General features: G+C 44.2%; 1 protein-coding gene across 1 annotated transcript in view; it reads right to left on the reverse strand.

Moving 5' to 3' along the window:
- The window catches only part of GARNL3 (GTPase activating Rap/RanGAP domain like 3), a 156,175-nt gene that overhangs the window by 8,153 nt on the left and 129,636 nt on the right, over positions 1–18,386 (reverse strand). Inside the window, exon 28 of the mRNA XM_068134047.2 lies at positions 5,266–5,386. Coding sequence (XP_067990148.2) covers positions 5,266–5,386 — 121 coding nt within the window. The remainder of the gene's footprint in view (positions 1–5,265; positions 5,387–18,386) is intronic.

Below are 18,386 nucleotides of genomic sequence, written 5' to 3' on the forward strand. Positions count from 1 at the left end.
TATCCAGCTTGCTTGCATTGAATGTTATGAATGGTCCCATGTGATGCCACATCGTATACTTATTGCATTTCCTGCATTACAGGATGATGTCATGATCTAAATGGAATTAAACCACAAGTTGGACTAACGTTGTGTGGACCTGATTGGTTTTCCACAACACTTAATTCCATTTATATCTACCGACATGGCTGGCAACAAGACGCTGGCGGTTGCCGTATTCTGCGCCGACCCGCAAGCCCCGGATGGTGGCTTGCAACTGAAGCACTGGCTCAGAACATTGGAGAATCATTTCGAGGAGCCTGAGACCGCACCGACGGCTGCCGCGAAGCTAGCAACGCTTCATTCAAAAATCGACTACAAGGTGTACAATTCCATCGCTCAATTCGCGATGTATGACCTCTCGATCGCGGAGCTCAAACGGTTGTACATAAAGGAAAAAAGCCCGGTGTATGCACGATATTTGCTGCTAACGTGACGTCAGCAACCCAACGAGGCGATGGACCACTATGCCCAGGAGCTCCGGCAGCTCTTGCTGGACAGCATCAAGGAGCCACGGACTCCCGCGCAGGCTCAGGATGATCTTCTTTTAGATGCCTTCATTGCAGGGGTCTCCTCCCAGGAACTACGGCTCAAGCTCCTAGAGAAGACCGACCTGACCTTCGCTACGGCACTCGAGCAAGGGAAAGTATACACCGAAGCGCGGATGCAATCGAACACCTATGATCGCACGCGCCTCTTGGCGGGCACTACACTACACGCCCGGCCGGAGAGTGCTACCGCCGAGGACGCGGACCTGCTTGCGGAACTCCGGGATGCTCCGGAGGAAGACCCAGTCCTGACGGCTGCCGCTACGGCCAGACCCAAGGCCTTACGCGGGGCCGCATGCTTTTTCTGTGGGGGGCCACGCCATGCCCGGCCCGTGTGTCCGGCACGAGACGCTATATGCCATTTGTGCTCGCAAAAGGGACATTACGCGAAAGTGTGCAGGAAAACGGCACGCGGCTCGCGGCTCATTGAATCGCGCGGTCGCGGTCGCGGCGACCTTGAATGGGCTCATTGCGGAGCCTGCGAGCCGAGCCCGAAACCCGGCGCCTTACCCGTCTTCGAAGGGGAGGGCCCCTCTCTGCGGGCCCCTGGGCGCTCAGACGTCCTTGGCGGGCGTCACCGGACAGCCACCACAGTCTCATCCTCAATCGGGCACGAAGTACGTGTCCTTGACCAAACTCCGGGCCACGCAAGGGGCTTTGAAGCCTCGCCAAGCCCCAGCGGAACGTTCTCCTCGTGTCGTCCATGAGCTAACGGTGGCCCTCACCCCGGAAAAGGCGATTTCGAATACTACGGAGGCCTTTTCCTGCCAAAAGTGTCAAAAGGCGTTTTCAAATACTACGGAGGCCTTTTCCCGTCAGAATTGTCAGATTTTGAATCGCGAAACACCGGAATGCTTGGGAAAGCCCTCTGATGGCATTAATGGATTCCCCATGGACAACGCATACTCCGGCCACGACCGCAAAACTGCTGCTGGCATAGGATCCACCCGCGAGGCTTGTCCGACCCATTCGGGGGGTTCAGTCCCACTCCCAGCAGCCTCGTCTGGCCTGGCTCAAGCCCTTATTCCCCTCATGGTCGAAGGCCATTGTGTTCGGGCCTTGGTGGATACAGGGTCTACGGATAGTTTTATCGACCAGCGACTTGTGCTCAGGCATGGATGGCGGATCTGGAGGTCTACGAGACGGATGTTCATGGCTTCCCAGGGGCTTCGACTCAGCACGAAGGGGGAATGCCGATTGAAACTCATGCTAAAGGGATGGGTTTTTCCTGATGTACACCTTATGGTTTTACCCGCTTTATGTGCTGATATTCTATTAGGACACGATTTTCTTAAGCTGCATGGACGTCTGGTAATGGAGTTTGGTGGGCCTGACACGCTTGTTGTGGGGGCGGACGACGCGCTTGCGGTGTGCGCCCTAGCGCAAATGGACATCCAGCCGCTTTCGCTGTTCCCCAATCTGACCTCCGACTGTACCCCTGTCGCGGTGAAATCACGGCGCTACTCTCGCGCAGACATGCAATTCATTGCGGACGAAACGGCTCAGCTCCTGAAAGACGGCATCATAGAACCTAGCAGGTCGCCGTGGCGCGCCCAGGTCTTGGTGGTGCGCAGCGAGGCCCACCGCAGACGCATGGTAATCGACTATTCCCAAACGATTAACCGCTTTACACAGCTGGATGCCTACCCCCTTCCGGGGATGGACGCGCTGGTGCAACAGGTGTCCCAGTATTCGGTCTATAGCACTCTCGATCTCCGTAGTGCGTACCACCAGATCCCTATCTTTAGGGCGGATCGTATCTATACCGCTTTTGAGTCAGGGCAGCGGTTGTACCAATTTACGTGATTGCCTTTTGGGGTAACGAACGGGGTCGCTTGTTTCCAGAGGGCCATGGATGACCTCATTGCGCAGGAGCACTTAACCGATGTTTTCGTCTACCTCGATAATCTTACGGTTTGTGGATATGACCAAGGGCACCATGATGCTAATCTGAAGCGCTTCCTTGAGGTCGCGCAGAGGTATCACTTAACTATGAACGAGGATAAGTGCCAATACTCCCTACGCACGATAGATCTTCTGGGGTACACCGTGACCCATGGCTCTGTCGCTCCGGATAAGGAGCGTCTGCGACCTTTGCTCGACATGGCCCCTCCCTGTGATCGGGCGTCCCTGAAGCGCGACCTCGGACTATTCGCCCATTACTCCAAATGGGTGCAAAATTTTCTCCGCGAAACTTCGCCCCCTCGTGGCCTGCGACACCTTCCCACTGAGTCCGGCCGCATTGGCGGCCTTTGAAGGCCTTAAGGCCGACATCGCCCGAGCCGCCGTGGCGACAATCGACGAGAGCGGCTCTTTCGTCCTCGAAAGTGACGCCTCGGATCAGGCCATCGCGGCGACCCTCTCCTAAGGGGGGCGTCCCGTGGCTTTCTTTTCACGGACTCTTACCACCGCTGAGCGGAGACACTCGTCCGTCGAAAAGGAAGCGTATGCGATCGTCGAGTCTATTCGGCGATGGCGCCCGTACTTATTCGGGCGGTGCTTCCAAATCATCACGGACCAGCAAAGCGTTGCGTTCATGTACGACACCTTACACGCCCAGCGCATTAAGAATGAGAAAATCACTCGCTGGCGTATCGAACTCGCCGACTTCTGTTACACCATCAAATATCGCCCGGGGAAGGATAACCGGGCCGCCGATGCCTTATCACGACCGGCTAGATGCGCGGGTATCACCTCCTTGGAGGGCCTACGGGTGCTGCATGCCACTGCGGGCCATCCCGGCGTAATGCGTTTCGCTCATTTTGTGCGGTGTGGCAATCTCCCATACTCGATTGACGATATCCGCCGTATCTGTCGCGACTGCGCTATCTGCGCGGAAATCGAACCGCGTTTCTATAACCCTCCCATGGGGACTCTGGTTAAGGCTACGCGACCGTGGGAACGCTTGGCGATGGATTTCAAGGGCCCATTGCCGGTGTCGAGCGGCTCTCGCTATCTGCTCACTATCGTCGATGAGTACTCGCGATTCCCCTTTGCTTATACGTGCGCGGACATGACTGCTGCCACGGTGATGCGATGCCTACAGAACTTATTCTCAATGTTCGGGTACCTGGCCTATGTCCATACCGACCGGGGTGCGGTCTTCTTGTCTCAGGAGGTGCGCGGCTATCTGCTCCAAAATAACATTGCTTCTAGTTACACCACGCCGTACAGACCCCAGGCTAATGGGCAGATCGAATGCTTCAACGGGATTATCTGGAGGGCCGTCATGCTCAACCTCTGGACCCTCGGCCGGGGCCTCGATAAATGGGCTTGGTCGCTACCTGCGGCGTTGAACTCGATCAGGGCTCTCCTGTGTACGGCAACCAACCAAACTCCCCACGAGCGACTTTTCCACCACCCCAGGAGCACGGGGTGTATACGGTCTTTGCCCAGTTGGCTCGCTGGGCCCGGGCCGGCCTACCTTAAACGGGCGGTTCGCACGAGCAAGTACGACCCCCTAGTGGACAAAGTGCAGATTCTCCAGGCTAATCCTGAGCATGCTCGTGTGATGACGACTGATGGCCGTGAGACTACTGTCTCCGTCCGTCACCTTGCCCCATGCGGGGTCGCCGACCTGAGTAGGGAATCGGACGGACCGACCGAACCCATCTATGAGACTATGGCCTCTCCCGACGCTCCCATCGCCGAAAGTCTACCGACTCTCCCCTCGCCGGGTCTACCTGGGCCCGACGACTTGGAGTTACCCCCTTCGTCACCCGACCCTGATGGCGCCTCCGACGCCGGGGACACAGGGATACGTGATGCCGTACCCGGGGAATTTCAGACGCGTGCTGGCAGAGAAATTCGCCGCCCGGCCCGATACGGTTGGGTCGACTGATGTTCCGCACCCTGTTCGTGCTGACGCTCGCTCGCTTCTAGCCGCACCGCCGTATAATTCTGACGGGGGGGGGGGGGGGGGGGAGAATGTAGTGAAATCGTATTCGTACTGAACCCAGGGTGATGCTCGCTGCTCGTTGACACCGCTAGGGGCGTGACTATAAGACCCGCTGCTGCGGACGGTGCTCCGAGACTTCTCCTGTGACACGTTACATCTGGTAGACTCGCTAACGGTACGCCAGCATAGAATATCCAGCTTGCTTGCATTGAATGTTATGAATGGTCCCATGTGATGCCACATCGTATACTTATTGCATTTCCTGCATTACAGGATGATGTCAGGATCTAAATGGAATTAAACCACAAGTTGGACTAACGTTGTGTGGACCTGATTGGTTTTCCACAACACGCTGGCTGTCCTGAGGCAGAAGGTGGAGGACTACCATCAGAATCTCAGTCCAGCCACTTGTAGACAAGTTGTAGAGAATTTCGGAGTCAGGATCAAAGCCTGTTTGAACAGAGGCAGAGCACGCATTGAAAATGTCAACTACAAGCAGTAGAACGGGTGATTTGAAAATGGCATGGTGTATGCTTTCCATCAATGTATCACTGAACTTGCTACCTTTTGTAATTTTTCTACAATAAAACGCTCAAATAGTCCACTTTTTTGAAACACCGTATAAAACAGTTCCTTCAGTCGCAATTAATCTTGTCTCTTGAACTGACCTTAGAAGCAGGAAACAACATGACCATAAACAGCCAAATAATAACCGCAATAGGATTTGTAGAATGACAAAAGACTTATTTTGTGGGTTACAAGGATTGCTTATCCAATCACCGATCACTGCTGCTAGATCGAAGGGCACCCTGGTGCAGACCGGAACTCCTGCTGGCCTTATCTCCGTGATAAATCCTGGTCTGGGCCCGCCATGGCTTGCGAGGACTTCTTTCCGCAATACCTGAAAATGTGAAGAGAAATGGGTAATCTCCACATGAAATATGTCAAGACATTCTGACCATTTCTGACCTTCTGACATTTCTGACCCCTCTCTCATCCCTCATCTCAGAGGTAGTCCGACACTTCCCAGCCCTTCGTTTCCATCTGTTCACAAATTATTCATTCCCTTCTTCCCTTTTCTTTATCACCCTATGGATCTCTTCCCTTCTTTTGTCCTTTAAAAAATATATAATTATGGGTAATTAATCGATGTGTGTGCCGTCCTCTGATGGACGTTAAACGGGTATCCAATCTGCTGACGTTACAGGTCCCATGGAGTCCTTCACGAAGAGTAGGCGAGCTATCGGCTGGCATGGGGGGTCAAACTTACGACCTTGCAATCTTAAGCCAGCAACCTCAACCGTTAAGTTAACCGCAGGTTGATGATCGGTTACAATACAATATATTATATTGTCTTGTGGTTAAATTTTTTCAGGGTAAAGTTTCAACAAACAACAAAACCATATGCTGTAGTTTGGGCCTTGTTCTAGCACAGGACAGATGTGAGCACACTATTAGAGTAAGGTGGAGAAAAAAACTGACGTCAAACCCCCTCAACGTGACGTATTTCTTGTTACCCTCGCCAGAGCCAGAGGCGAGGGTATTGCATTTGAGTCCGTTTGTTACTTGCCGGAAAATATTCCGGCAAGTATGTTGGTTGGTTGGTTTGTCTGTCTGTCCGGGTCTGTCTGTCTGTTTGTCTGTTTGTCTGTTTGTGCGCAGTACTACGTCTACATTGTTGCACATAGAATCGCCATACTTTACACACATATTTGTCTTGCCCTGGAATAGACTGTGCCCAATTTTTAACTCTCTAGGCCCAAGGCCTCCATTATGACATCATAATTCGATAATTCGACAAGTACAAAACTTCATCCAAGCAAGATGCAATTTCTTGAGCGCCATGTCAGCATAGACCGGTGGAGAAAAAAAAAAATGATGACGTCAGCGGTCACGTGGTTCGGCCACCATTTTGGAAAAACCGAAAAACGTTGCACCTCTATATCTCCAAAAGTGCTGAATTGAAAAAATAGAGACATGGCTCATTGCAAAGAACTCTCCATGGAAAATAAAATATGTTAATGATGATGTCATAGGTGCCTCTATTATGACGTCATAATTCAACAAGTACAAAACTTCATCCGATCAAGATGAATTTCTTGAGCATAATCTAGGAATAAATTAGTTTAGAAAACAAATAATGATGACGTCATCGGTCACATGGTTCGGCCGCCATATTTTTAATTCCGGCAAGTCCTTGGTCTCTGACCGATTTCTAGTTTGTTTGTCTGTTTGTTTGTCTATTTGTTTGTCTATTTGTTTTTCCGCACAGAATAAATACGATTTTCTCTGCAACCGTTTGTCCCATTGACAGGGAATTTTCACCATAGGTGCAACTCCACCTGTAGAATTTTTTAATGATAATTATGACGTCATAGGTCACGTGGTTTGGCCGCCATCTTGCAAACAACGAAAAACTTTGCAACTCTATACCTCGGAAAGCGCTTAATAAAAAAAAAATGAGACATGGCTCATTGTAAAGAACTCTCCATGGGGAATAAAATATGTTAATGATGATGTCATCGGTGCCACCGGTGCCACTGTCATCGGTGCATCGGTGCCACATCGGGGAATAAAATATGTTAATGATGATGTCATCGGTGCCACCATTATGATGTCATAATTCGACAAGTACAAAACATCTGATCAAGATGAAATTCCTTGAGCATAATCTAGGAATAAATTAATTTAGAAAAAAAATAATGATGACGTCATCGGTCATGTGGTTCGGCCGCCATATTTGTTTTAACACAAAAGCCTTAAAAACCACTGAAAATACATCCTGGTGAGGGTTTGCAATCTCTGATTGCTCTTTTTCTTGTTTGTTTCTTGTTACTTGCAAAATCGAAGATTTTTCAAGTATATTGGTGGGTTGCGTTTGTTATTCTGTCTGTTTGTTAGTTGCGAAAATCTTTTTTTTTCAAGTTTATTGGTTGGTCTTGTGCGTTATTCTGTCTGTTTGGCAGTCGCCTACAGGTCACAATTTTCAACCGATCTTCACAAAACTTCACTAAATGGTAGAGTTGGTCATAAGCTAGAAGCCTATTGTTTTGAGGTCAAAATATCAATAGGTCAACATAGGCCAAAGGTCACTAACTTTGTCGAATTTCTAAAATCCTCAATTTTCATCCGATTGAATTGAAATTCACGAAGGGTTGCATTTGTTATTCTGTCTGTTTGTTACTTGTGAAACTCGAATTTTTTCAAGTATATTGGTTGGTCTTGTGCATTATTCTGTCTATTTATTTGTCAATCACCTAGAGGTCACATTTTCAACCGATCTTCACGAAACTTCACCAAATGGTAGAGCTGGTCATAAGCAAGAAGCCTATTGTTTTTGGGGTCAAAAGATCAATAGGTCAACATCAGCCAAAGGTCACCAACTTTGTCAAATTTCTAAAATCCTCAATTTCCATCCGATTGACTTGAAATTTGAAGAGGATTTGCATATCTGGTCACTGAATTCAACCACTAATTATTTTTGAGGTCATCATAGGCCAACAACTTATTTTAGGGATTTCGCAAGTATCATGCTATGCACGACATATTTCTTGTTAGTTTGTCTCTTTGTCACTCGCCTACAGGTCACAATTCTAAACCAATCGTCATGAAACTTCACCAAGTTGTCGAGGTCATCACAATTGAGAAGCCTATTGATTTTGAGGTCAAATTTCTAAAATCGCCATTTTTTCATCCGATTGACTTGAAAATTCAACAGCATTTGTACATTGAGTCACTAAATTGGGAAACCAACTATTTGAGATCAAAAGGTCAAAGGTCAACTCAAGGCCAAGCTTCCAAAAGCATCACTTTTCATCTGAAAAACCGTCAGTTTTCATCCGATTGAATAGAAAATTGAACAGCATTTGCATAGTGCCTCACTGAATTGGGAAAACAACTATTTTTAAGGCCAAAAGGTCAAAGGTCAACTCTAGGTCAAACTTCTAAAATCATCAATTTTCATCTGAAAAATCGTCACTTTTCATCCTATTGATGGATCAATGGCAACCTTTTTTTAGGGGGGGGGGTGGATTTTGCAAGAATCATGCTCTGCATGACGTCTTCTTGTATGTTTGTGAACAGATTGGGTGTGTGACAAGGACAAATTGATTAAACTTTGGTGAAGATCTGGATCAAAATACTATAAAAAAATTTCGTGATTCTTCACCATTAAGAGATAGGGCCAAAATTATATAAAGCATGATATTTCAAAAGGTTATGGACGGATTTGGATTAAACTTTGTGGACAGGCTGGGTGTGAGACAAGGATGAATTGATTTGATCAAGATTAAAGTCTGGATGCAGATCTGGCCTATCAATAGGATACAAAACGGAAACTGCTCAGCCTGGCGGAGGTATGCACCCTACCGAGTCCCATTCTAGTTTATATCTGTGTTGCAGCAAAAGAGGATAGCAAACTAGATGCCTCCTGCCACCTCATTTCCAATGATAAGACAGTGACAGTCAATGGGAGCAGTCATTGACAATCACTGACAGTCAACCTCATTCCCCTCCCCCTACTAAGACCACTAGCAAAGATAAAAACACCCCTATCACCAATATACTAATTGGGGTCATGCTGATCCTATGTAATGTAGCAAGTTTGGATGTAATTGGGCCATAACTGTAGGAGTAGCATGACAAGCACGATACTTGCGAAATCCCTAAAATAAGTTGACCTTTGGCCTATGTTGCCATTTTTGGCGATGTTGACCTCAAAATAATTGGTGGTTGAATTCAGTGACCTGATATGTAAATCCTCTTCAAATTTCAAGTCAATTGCATGAAAATTGAGGATTTTAGAAATTTGACAAAGTTGTTGACCTTTGGCTGATGTTGACCTTTTGACCTCAACATTAATAGGCGTCTTCCTCATGACCAACTCTACCATTTGGTGAAGTTTAGTAAAGCTTGGTTTAAAATTGTAACCTGTAGGTGATTGACATACCGACAAACAGACAGACAGACAGAATAACGCACAAGACCAAGCAATATACTTGAACTAGAACGGCACTCTGCGACGTCAAGACGTCGACTGGTATGCCTCCGCCCACATTATTACATTATAATACTTGTATCAAATTTGATTTAAATCCATTCAGCTGTGCCCAAGTTAGCACATTTATACCTGACATGACCTCTGACCTTTGACCTATTGACTCCAAAATGTAATCAGTTCATGTTTACATCATTATACATACCTGTACCAAGTTTAAATATAAATCCCTTCAGCTGTTCACAAGTTCACATTTTTTACCTGACATGACCTCTGACCTTTGACCTCGTGACCCCAAAATCTAATCAGTTAATCTTTACCTCATTATACATACCTGCACCAAGTTTGACCAAGATCCGTTTAGCCGTTCTCAAGTTATCTCGGTAACAAAAACCTATCACGGATGGACGGACAGCCGGACGGACAACTTGAAAACATAATGCCTCCGGCGACTTCGTCGGCTTCATTCTGTTTATCTTTGCCAATCATAACATTGTGTGGTTCACTGTCCGCGATGCAAGGACAATGCAACCACCATGGCCATGTTTCATTGTGCGCCATTCATGCTGTATTGCTCCAAGCCGTGCTGTATGCCTGATAAGCCTCAAATACAAATTGGTGATGTCAACACTGGGCTAATGTTTCCCTGCCTCAGGGCTAGGAAATCAAATCCTTAAATTAACCTTCGTGACCCTTGCCTTGCCTGTAACTCCTGTGTGGGGGTGATCAGTAAGTCTGCTGCCTAACACGCAGGGTGAAGTGTAAAATCCAGGGGTTAAAAGGGTTCAGTTAAAAAGGTTAAAATTATTGGAATAAGAATGCAGACGAATAAAGCAATTGTTTATTTAAGTCACTGCCTTTTTATCGCACAAATTAAAAAGTCCAAAATAATAAATCACGCCATTATTGCTTTCCAAAACCCTTGGTGGGGAGAAGAACTGCTGCGACAGCAGATTTATTGGGCCATTTGTAAAAGCTTTCAAACAGGCTTGGCCTGGTCAGAATCTGAAGTGAAAGGGATTATTCTAAAGGAGACTTTCTACAGATAGGCACATTGGAGGGAATGCATTTGAAATATTTGACTCCACGTAGAGGTGAAGTGGAGTTGACATGGTAGGGCAGGTGTGCCGCAGGTTGGGACTTCCAGAAAAGCCAGAAAGTTCTGGTCCGATAGAAGTAAAATAAATGCCAGTGACTTGGAGAAGATCAGAAGTTGAAACAACTTTGGTCTCAACAAACTTAAAGAACACATGCAAGGCCATGAAAAAAACATTAAACATATTAAACAGTGGTTTTGGTTTTGCTGGGTTGTTTTGGTTTTGCTAGATGGTTTTGGTTTTGCTGGATAGTTTTGGTTTTGCTAGATGGTTTTGGTTTTGCTGGATAGTTTTGGTTTTGCTAGATGGTTTTGGTTTTGCTAGATGGTTTTGGTTTTGCGAGATGGTTTTGGTTTTACTGGATAGTTTTGGTTTTGCTAGATGGTTTTGGTTTTGCTGGGTTGTTTTAGTTTCAATAATAATAATAATAATACATTTATTTTGTATAGCGCATTTCAAGAAACCCAAAGACGCTTTGACAAAGTACGTAAAACAAAGACAAAAATACATAATTTGCTGTTTTGCAGCAAAATTGCAGCAAAACCCAGTTTTGCTGGGTGGTTTTGGTTTTGCTGGATGGTTTTGGTTCTGCTGGGTGGTTTTGGTGGATGGTTTTGGTTTTGATGGGTGGTTTTAGTTTTGCTGGGTTGTTTTGGTTTTGCTCGATGGTTTTGGTTTTGCTGGGTTGTTTTAGTTTTGCTGGGTGGTTTTGGTTTTGCTGGATGGTTTTGGTTTTGCTGGATAGTTTTGGTTTTGCTAGATGGTTTTGGTTTTGCTAGATGGTTTTGGTTTTGCTAGATGGTTTTGGTTTTGCTAGATGGTTTTGGTTTTGCTAGATGGTTTTGGTTTTGCTAGATGGTTTTGGTTTTGCTAGATGGTTTTGGTTTTGCTAGATGGTTTTGGTTTTGCTAGATGGTTTTGGTTTTGCTCGATGGTTTTGGTTTTGCTAGATGGTTTTTGTTTTGCTAGATGGTTTTGGTTTTGGTCGATGGTTTTGGCTTTGCTGGGTTGTTTTGGTTTTGCTAGATGGTTTTGGTTTTGCTCGATGGTTTTGGTTTTGCTAGATGGTTTTGGTTTTGCTAGATGGTTTTGGTTTTGGTCGATGGTTTTGGTTTTGCTGGATAGTTTTGGTTTTGCTCGATGGTTTTGGTTTTGCCTGATGGTTTTGGTTTTGCTCGATGGTTTTGGTTTTGCTGGGTTGTTTTAGTTTTGCTGGGTGGTTTTGGTTTTGCTGGATGGTTTTGGTTTTGCTGGGTTGTTTTGGTTTTGCTCGATGGTTTTGGTTTTGCTGGATAGTTTTGGTTTTGCTAGATGGTTTTGGTTTTGCTAGATGGTTTTGGTTTTGCGAGATGGTTTTGGTTTTACTGGATAGTTTTGGTTTTGCTAGATGGTTTTGGTTTTGCTGGGTTGTTTTAGTTTCAATAATAATAATAATAATACATTTATTTTGTATAGCGCATTTCAAGAAACCCAAAGACGCTTTGACAAAGTACGTAAAACAAAGACAAAAATACATAATTTGCTGTTTTGCAGCAAAATTGCAGCAAAACCCAGTTTTGCTGGGTGGTTTTGGTTTTGCTGGATGGTTTTGGTTCTGCTGGGTGGTTTTGGTGGATGGTTTTGGTTTTGATGGGTGGTTTTAGTTTTGCTGGGTTGTTTTGGTTTTGCTCGATGGTTTTGGTTTTGCTGGGTTGTTTTAGTTTTGCTGGGTGGTTTTGGTTTTGCTGGATGGTTTTGGTTTTGCTGGATAGTTTTGGTTTTGCTGGGTTGTTTTAGTTTTGCTGGATGGTTTTGGTTTTGCTGGATAGTTTTGGTTTTGCTGGATGGTTTTGGTTTTGCTGGATGGTTTTGGTTTTGCTGGATGGTTTTGGTTTTGCTGGGTTGTTTTAGTTTTGCTGGGTGGTTTTGGTTTTGCTGGATGGTTTTGGTTCTGCTGGGTGGTTTTGGTTTTGCTGGATGGTTTTGGTTTTGCTGGATAGTTTTGGTTTTGCTCGATGGTTTTGGCTTTGCTGGGTTGTTTTGGTTTTGCTAGATGGTTTTGGTTTTGATGGTTTGATGGTTTTGGTTCTGCTGGGTGGTTTTGATGGGTGGTTTTGCTGGATGGTTTTGGTTTTGATGGGTGGTTTTAGTTTTGCTGGGTTGTTTTGGTTTTGCTCGATGGTTTTGGTTTTGCTGGGTTGTTTTAGTTTTGCTGGGTGGTTTTGGTTTTGCTGGATGGTTTTGGTTTTGCTGGATAGTTTTGGTTTTGCTCGACGGTTTTGGTTTTGCTAGATGGTTTTGGTTTTGCTGGGTTGTTTTGGTTTTGCTGGATGGTTTTGGTTTTGCTGGGTTGTTTTGGTTTTGCTGGATAGTTTTGGTTTTGGTCGATGGTTTTGGTTTTGCTGGATAGTTTTGGTTTTGCTCGATGGTTTTGGTTTTGCCTGATGGTTTTGGTTTTGCTCGATGGTTTTGGTTTTGCTGGGTTGTTTTAGTTTTGCTGGGTGGTTTTGGTTTTGCTGGATGGTTTTGGTTTTGCTGGGTTGTTTTGGTTTTGCTCGATGGTTTTGGTTTTGCTGGATAGTTTTGGTTTTGCTAGATGGTTTTGGTTTTGCTAGATGGTTTTGGTTTTGCGAGATGGTTTTGGTTTTACTGGATAGTTTTGGTTTTGCTAGATGGTTTTGGTTTTGCTGGGTTGTTTTAGTTTCAATAATAATAATAATAATACATTTATTTTGTATAGCGCATTTCAAGAAACCCAAAGACGCTTTGACAAAGTACGTAAAACAAAGACAAAAATACATAATTTGCTGTTTTGCAGCAAAATTGCAGCAAAACCCAGTTTTGCTGGGTGGTTTTGGTTTTGCTGGATGGTTTTGGTTCTGCTGGGTGGTTTTGGTGGATGGTTTTGGTTTTGATGGGTGGTTTTAGTTTTGCTGGGTTGTTTTGGTTTTGCTCGATGGTTTTGGTTTTGCTGGGTTGTTTTAGTTTTGCTGGGTGGTTTTGGTTTTGCTGGATGGTTTTGGTTTTGCTGGATAGTTTTGGTTTTGCTGGGTTGTTTTAGTTTTGCTGGATGGTTTTGGTTTTGCTGGATAGTTTTGGTTTTGCTGGATGGTTTTGGTTTTGCTGGATGGTTTTGGTTTTGCTGGATGGTTTTGGTTTTGCTGGGTTGTTTTAGTTTTGCTGGGTGGTTTTGGTTTTGCTGGATGGTTTTGGTTCTGCTGGGTGGTTTTGGTTTTGCTGGATGGTTTTGGTTTTGCTGGATAGTTTTGGTTTTGCTCGATGGTTTTGGCTTTGCTGGGTTGTTTTGGTTTTGCTAGATGGTTTTGGTTTTGATGGTTTGATGGTTTTGGTTCTGCTGGGTGGTTTTGATGGGTGGTTTTGCTGGATGGTTTTGGTTTTGATGGGTGGTTTTAGTTTTGCTGGGTTGTTTTGGTTTTGCTCGATGGTTTTGGTTTTGCTGGGTTGTTTTAGTTTTGCTGGGTGGTTTTGGTTTTGCTGGATGGTTTTGGTTTTGCTGGATAGTTTTGGTTTTGCTCGACGGTTTTGGTTTTGCTAGATGGTTTTGGTTTTGCTGGGTTGTTTTGGTTTTGCTGGATGGTTTTGGTTTTGCTGGGTTGTTTTGGTTTTGCTGGATAGTTTTGGTTTTGGTCGATGGTTTTGGTTTTGCTGGATAGTTTTGGTTTTGCTCGATGGTTTTGGTTTTGCCTGATGGTTTTGGTTTTGCTCGATGGTTTTGGTTTTGCTGGGTTGTTTTAGTTTTGCTGGGTGGTTTTGGTTTTGCTGGATGGTTTTGGTTTTGCTGGGTTGTTTTGGTTTTGCTCGATGGTTTTGGTTTTGCTGGATAGTTTTGGTTTTGCTAGATGGTTTTGGTTTTGCTAGATGGTTTTGGTTTTGCGAGATGGTTTTGGTTTTACTGGATAGTTTTGGTTTTGCTAGATGGTTTTGGTTTTGCTGGGTTGTTTTAGTTTCAATAATAATAATAATAATACATTTATTTTGTATAGCGCATTTCAAGAAACCCAAAGACGCTTTGACAAAGTACGTAAAACAAAGACAAAAATACATAATTTGCTGTTTTGCAGCAAAATTGCAGCAAAACCCAGTTTTGCTGGGTGGTTTTGGTTTTGCTGGATGGTTTTGGTTCTGCTGGGTGGTTTTGGTGGATGGTTTTGGTTTTGATGGGTGGTTTTAGTTTTGCTGGGTTGTTTTGGTTTTGCTCGATGGTTTTGGTTTTGCTGGGTTGTTTTAGTTTTGCTGGGTGGTTTTGGTTTTGCTGGATGGTTTTGGTTTTGCTGGATAGTTTTGGTTTTGCTGGGTTGTTTTAGTTTTGCTGGATGGTTTTGGTTTTGCTGGATAGTTTTGGTTTTGCTGGATGGTTTTGGTTTTGCTGGATGGTTTTGGTTTTGCTGGATGGTTTTGGTTTTGCTGGGTTGTTTTAGTTTTGCTGGGTGGTTTTGGTTTTGCTGGATGGTTTTGGTTCTGCTGGGTGGTTTTGGTTTTGCTGGATGGTTTTGGTTTTGCTGGATAGTTTTGGTTTTGCTCGATGGTTTTGGCTTTGCTGGGTTGTTTTGGTTTTGCTAGATGGTTTTGGTTTTGATGGTTTGATGGTTTTGGTTCTGCTGGGTGGTTTTGATGGGTGGTTTTGCTGGATGGTTTTGGTTTTGATGGGTGGTTTTAGTTTTGCTGGGTTGTTTTGGTTTTGCTCGATGGTTTTGGTTTTGCTGGGTTGTTTTAGTTTTGCTGGGTGGTTTTGGTTTTGCTGGATGGTTTTGGTTTTGCTGGATAGTTTTGGTTTTGCTCGACGGTTTTGGTTTTGCTAGATGGTTTTGGTTTTGCTGGGTTGTTTTGGTTTTGCTGGATGGTTTTGGTTTTGCTGGGTTGTTTTGGTTTTGCTGGATAGTTTTGGTTTTGGTCGATGGTTTTGGTTTTGCTGGATAGTTTTGGTTTTGCTCGATGGTTTTGGTTTTGCCTGATGGTTTTGGTTTTGCTCGATGGTTTTGGTTTTGCTGGGTTGTTTTAGTTTTGCTGGGTGGTTTTGGTTTTGCTGGATGGTTTTGGTTTTGCTGGGTTGTTTTGGTTTTGCTCGATGGTTTTGGTTTTGCAGCGTTGTTTTGGTTTTGCTGGATAGTTTTGGTTTTGCTCGATGGTTTTGGTTTTGCTGGATGGTTTTGGTTTTGCTAGATGGTTTTGGTTTTGCTGGATAGTTTTGGTTTTGCTAGATGGTTTTGGTTTTGCTGGATGGTTTTGGTTTTGCTAGATGGTTTTGGTTTTGCGAGCTGGTTTTGGTTTTGCTGGATAGTTTTGGTTTTGCTCGATGGTTTTGGTTTTGCTGGATAGTTTTGGTTTTGCTCGATGGTTTTGGTTTTGCACGATGGTTTTGGTTTTTCTGGATAGTTTTGGTTTTGCTAGATGGTTTTGGTTTTGCTAGATGGTTTTGGTTTTGCTGGATAGTTTTGGTTTTGCTCGATGGTTTTGGTTTTGCTGGATGGTTTTGGTTTTGCTAGATGGTTTTGGTTTTGCTGGATGGTTTTGGTTTTGCTGGATAGTTTTGGTTTTGTTCGATGGTTTTGGTTTTGCTAGATGGTTTTGGTTTTGCTGGGTTGTTTTGGTTTTGCTCGATGGTTTTGGTTTTGCAGCGTTGTTTTGGTTTTGCTGGATAGTTTTGGTTTTGCTCGATGGTTTTGGTTTTGCTGGATGGTTTTGGTTTTGCTAGATGGTTTTGGTTTTGCTAGATGGTTTTGGTTTTGCGAGATGGTTTTGGTTTTGCGAGATGGTTTTGGTTTTGCTAGATGGTTTTGGTTTTGCTAGATGGTTTTGGTTTTGCTAGATGGTTTTGGTTTTGCTAGATGGTTTTGGTTTTGCTAGATGGTTTTGGTTTTGCTAGATGGTTTTGGTTTTGCTAGATGGTTTTGGTTTTGCTAGATGGTTTTGGTTTTGCTAGATGGTTTTGGTTTTGCTAGATGGTTTTGGTTTTGCTAGATGGTTTTGGTTTTGCTAGATGGTTTTGGTTTTGCTAGATGGTTTTGGTTTTGCTCGATGGTTTTGGTTTTGCTAGATGGTTTTTGTTTTGCTAGATGGTTTTGGCTTTGCTTGCTAGATGGTTTTGGTTTTGCTAGATGGTTTTGGTTTTGCTAGATGGTTTTGGTTTTGCTGGATAGTTTTGGTTTTGCTAGATGGTTTTGGTTTTGCTAGATGGTTTTGGTTTTGCTAGATGGTTTTGGTTTTGCTTGATGGTTTTGGTTTTGCTAGATGGTTTTGGTTTTGCTAGATGGTTTTGGTTTTGCTAGATGGTTTTGGTTTTGCAGCGTTGTTTTGGTTTTGCTGGATAGTTTTGCTAGATAGATGGTTTGCTTTTGCTGGATAGATGGTTTTGCTAGATGGTTTTGGTTTTGCTAGATGGTTTTGCTAGATGGTTTTGGTTTTGCTAGATGGTTTTTGTTTTGCTAGATGGTTTTTGTTTTGCCAGATGGTTTTGGTTTTGCTAGATGGTTTTGGTTTTGCTAGATGGTTTTGGTTTTGCTAGATGGTTTTGGTTTTGCTAGATGGTTTTGGTTTTGCTAGATGGTTTTGCTAGATGGTTTTGGTTTTGCTAGATGGTTTTGCTAGATGGTTTTGGTTTTGCTAGATGGTTTTTGTTTTGCTAGATGGTTTTTGTTTTGCCAGATGGTTTTGGTTTTGCTGGATAGTTTTGGTTTTGCTCGATGGTTTTGGTTTTGCTTGATGGTTTTGGTTTTGCTGGATAGTTTTGGTTTTGCTAGATGGTTTTGGTTTTGCTAGATGGTTTTGGTTTTGCTAGATGGTTTTGGTTTTGCTAGATGGTTTTGGTTTTGCTAGATGGTTTTGGTTTTGCTAGATGGTTTTGGTTTTGCTGGGTTGTTTTAGTTTTGCTAGATGGTTTTGGTTTTGCTAGATGGTTTTGGTTTTGCTAGCTGGTTTTGGTTTTGCTGGATAGTTTTGGTTTTGCTCGATGGTTTTGGTTTTGCTGGGTTGTTTTAGTTTTGCTAGATGGTTTTGGTTTTGCTAGATGGTTTTGGTTTTGCTAGATGGTTTTGGTTTTGCTGGGTGGTTTTGGTTTTGCTGGATGGTTTTGGTTCTGCTGGGTGGTTTTGATGGGTGGTTTTAGTTTTGCTGGGTTGTTTTGGTTTTGCTCGATGGTTTTGGTTTTGCTGGGTTGTTTTAGTTTTGCTGGGTGGTTTTGGTTTTGCTGGATGGTTTTGGTTTTGCTGGATAGTTTTGGTTTTGCTCGATGATTTTGGTTTTGCTGGATGGTTTTGGTTTTTCTGGGTTGTTTTGGTTTTGCTCGATGGTTTTGGTTTTGCTGGGTTGTTTTAGTTTTGCTCGATGGTTTTGGTTTTGCTGGGCTGTTTTGGTTTTGATGGGTGGTTTTGGTTTTGCTGGGTCGTTTTGGTTTTGATGGGTGGTTTTGGTTTTGCTGGGTCGTTTTGGTTTTGATGGGTGGTTTTAGTTTTGCTGGGTTGTTTTGGTTTTGATGGGTGGTTTTAGTTTTGCTGGGTCGTTTTGGTTTTGATGGGTGGTTTTGGTTTTGCTGGATAGTTTTGGTTTTGCTCGATGATTTTGGTTTTGCTGGATGGTTTTGGTTTTTCTGGGTTGTTTTGGTTTTGCTCGATGGTTTTGGTTTTGCTGGGTTGTTTTAGTTTTGCTCGATGGTTTTGGTTTTGCTGGGCTGTTTTGGTTTTGATGGGTGGTTTTGGTTTTGCTGGGTCGTTTTGGTTTTGATGGGTGGTTTTGGTTTTGCTGGGTCGTTTTGGTTTTGATGGGTGGTTTTAGTTTTGCTGGGTTGTTTTGGTTTTGATGGGTGGTTTTAGTTT

The sequence above is a fragment of the Myxine glutinosa genome, chromosome 13 (genome assembly GCF_964187855.1).
Source record: "Myxine glutinosa chromosome 13, kmMyxGlut1.1, whole genome shotgun sequence".
In the NCBI taxonomy this organism is placed as follows: domain Eukaryota; kingdom Metazoa; phylum Chordata; class Myxini; order Myxiniformes; family Myxinidae; genus Myxine; species Myxine glutinosa.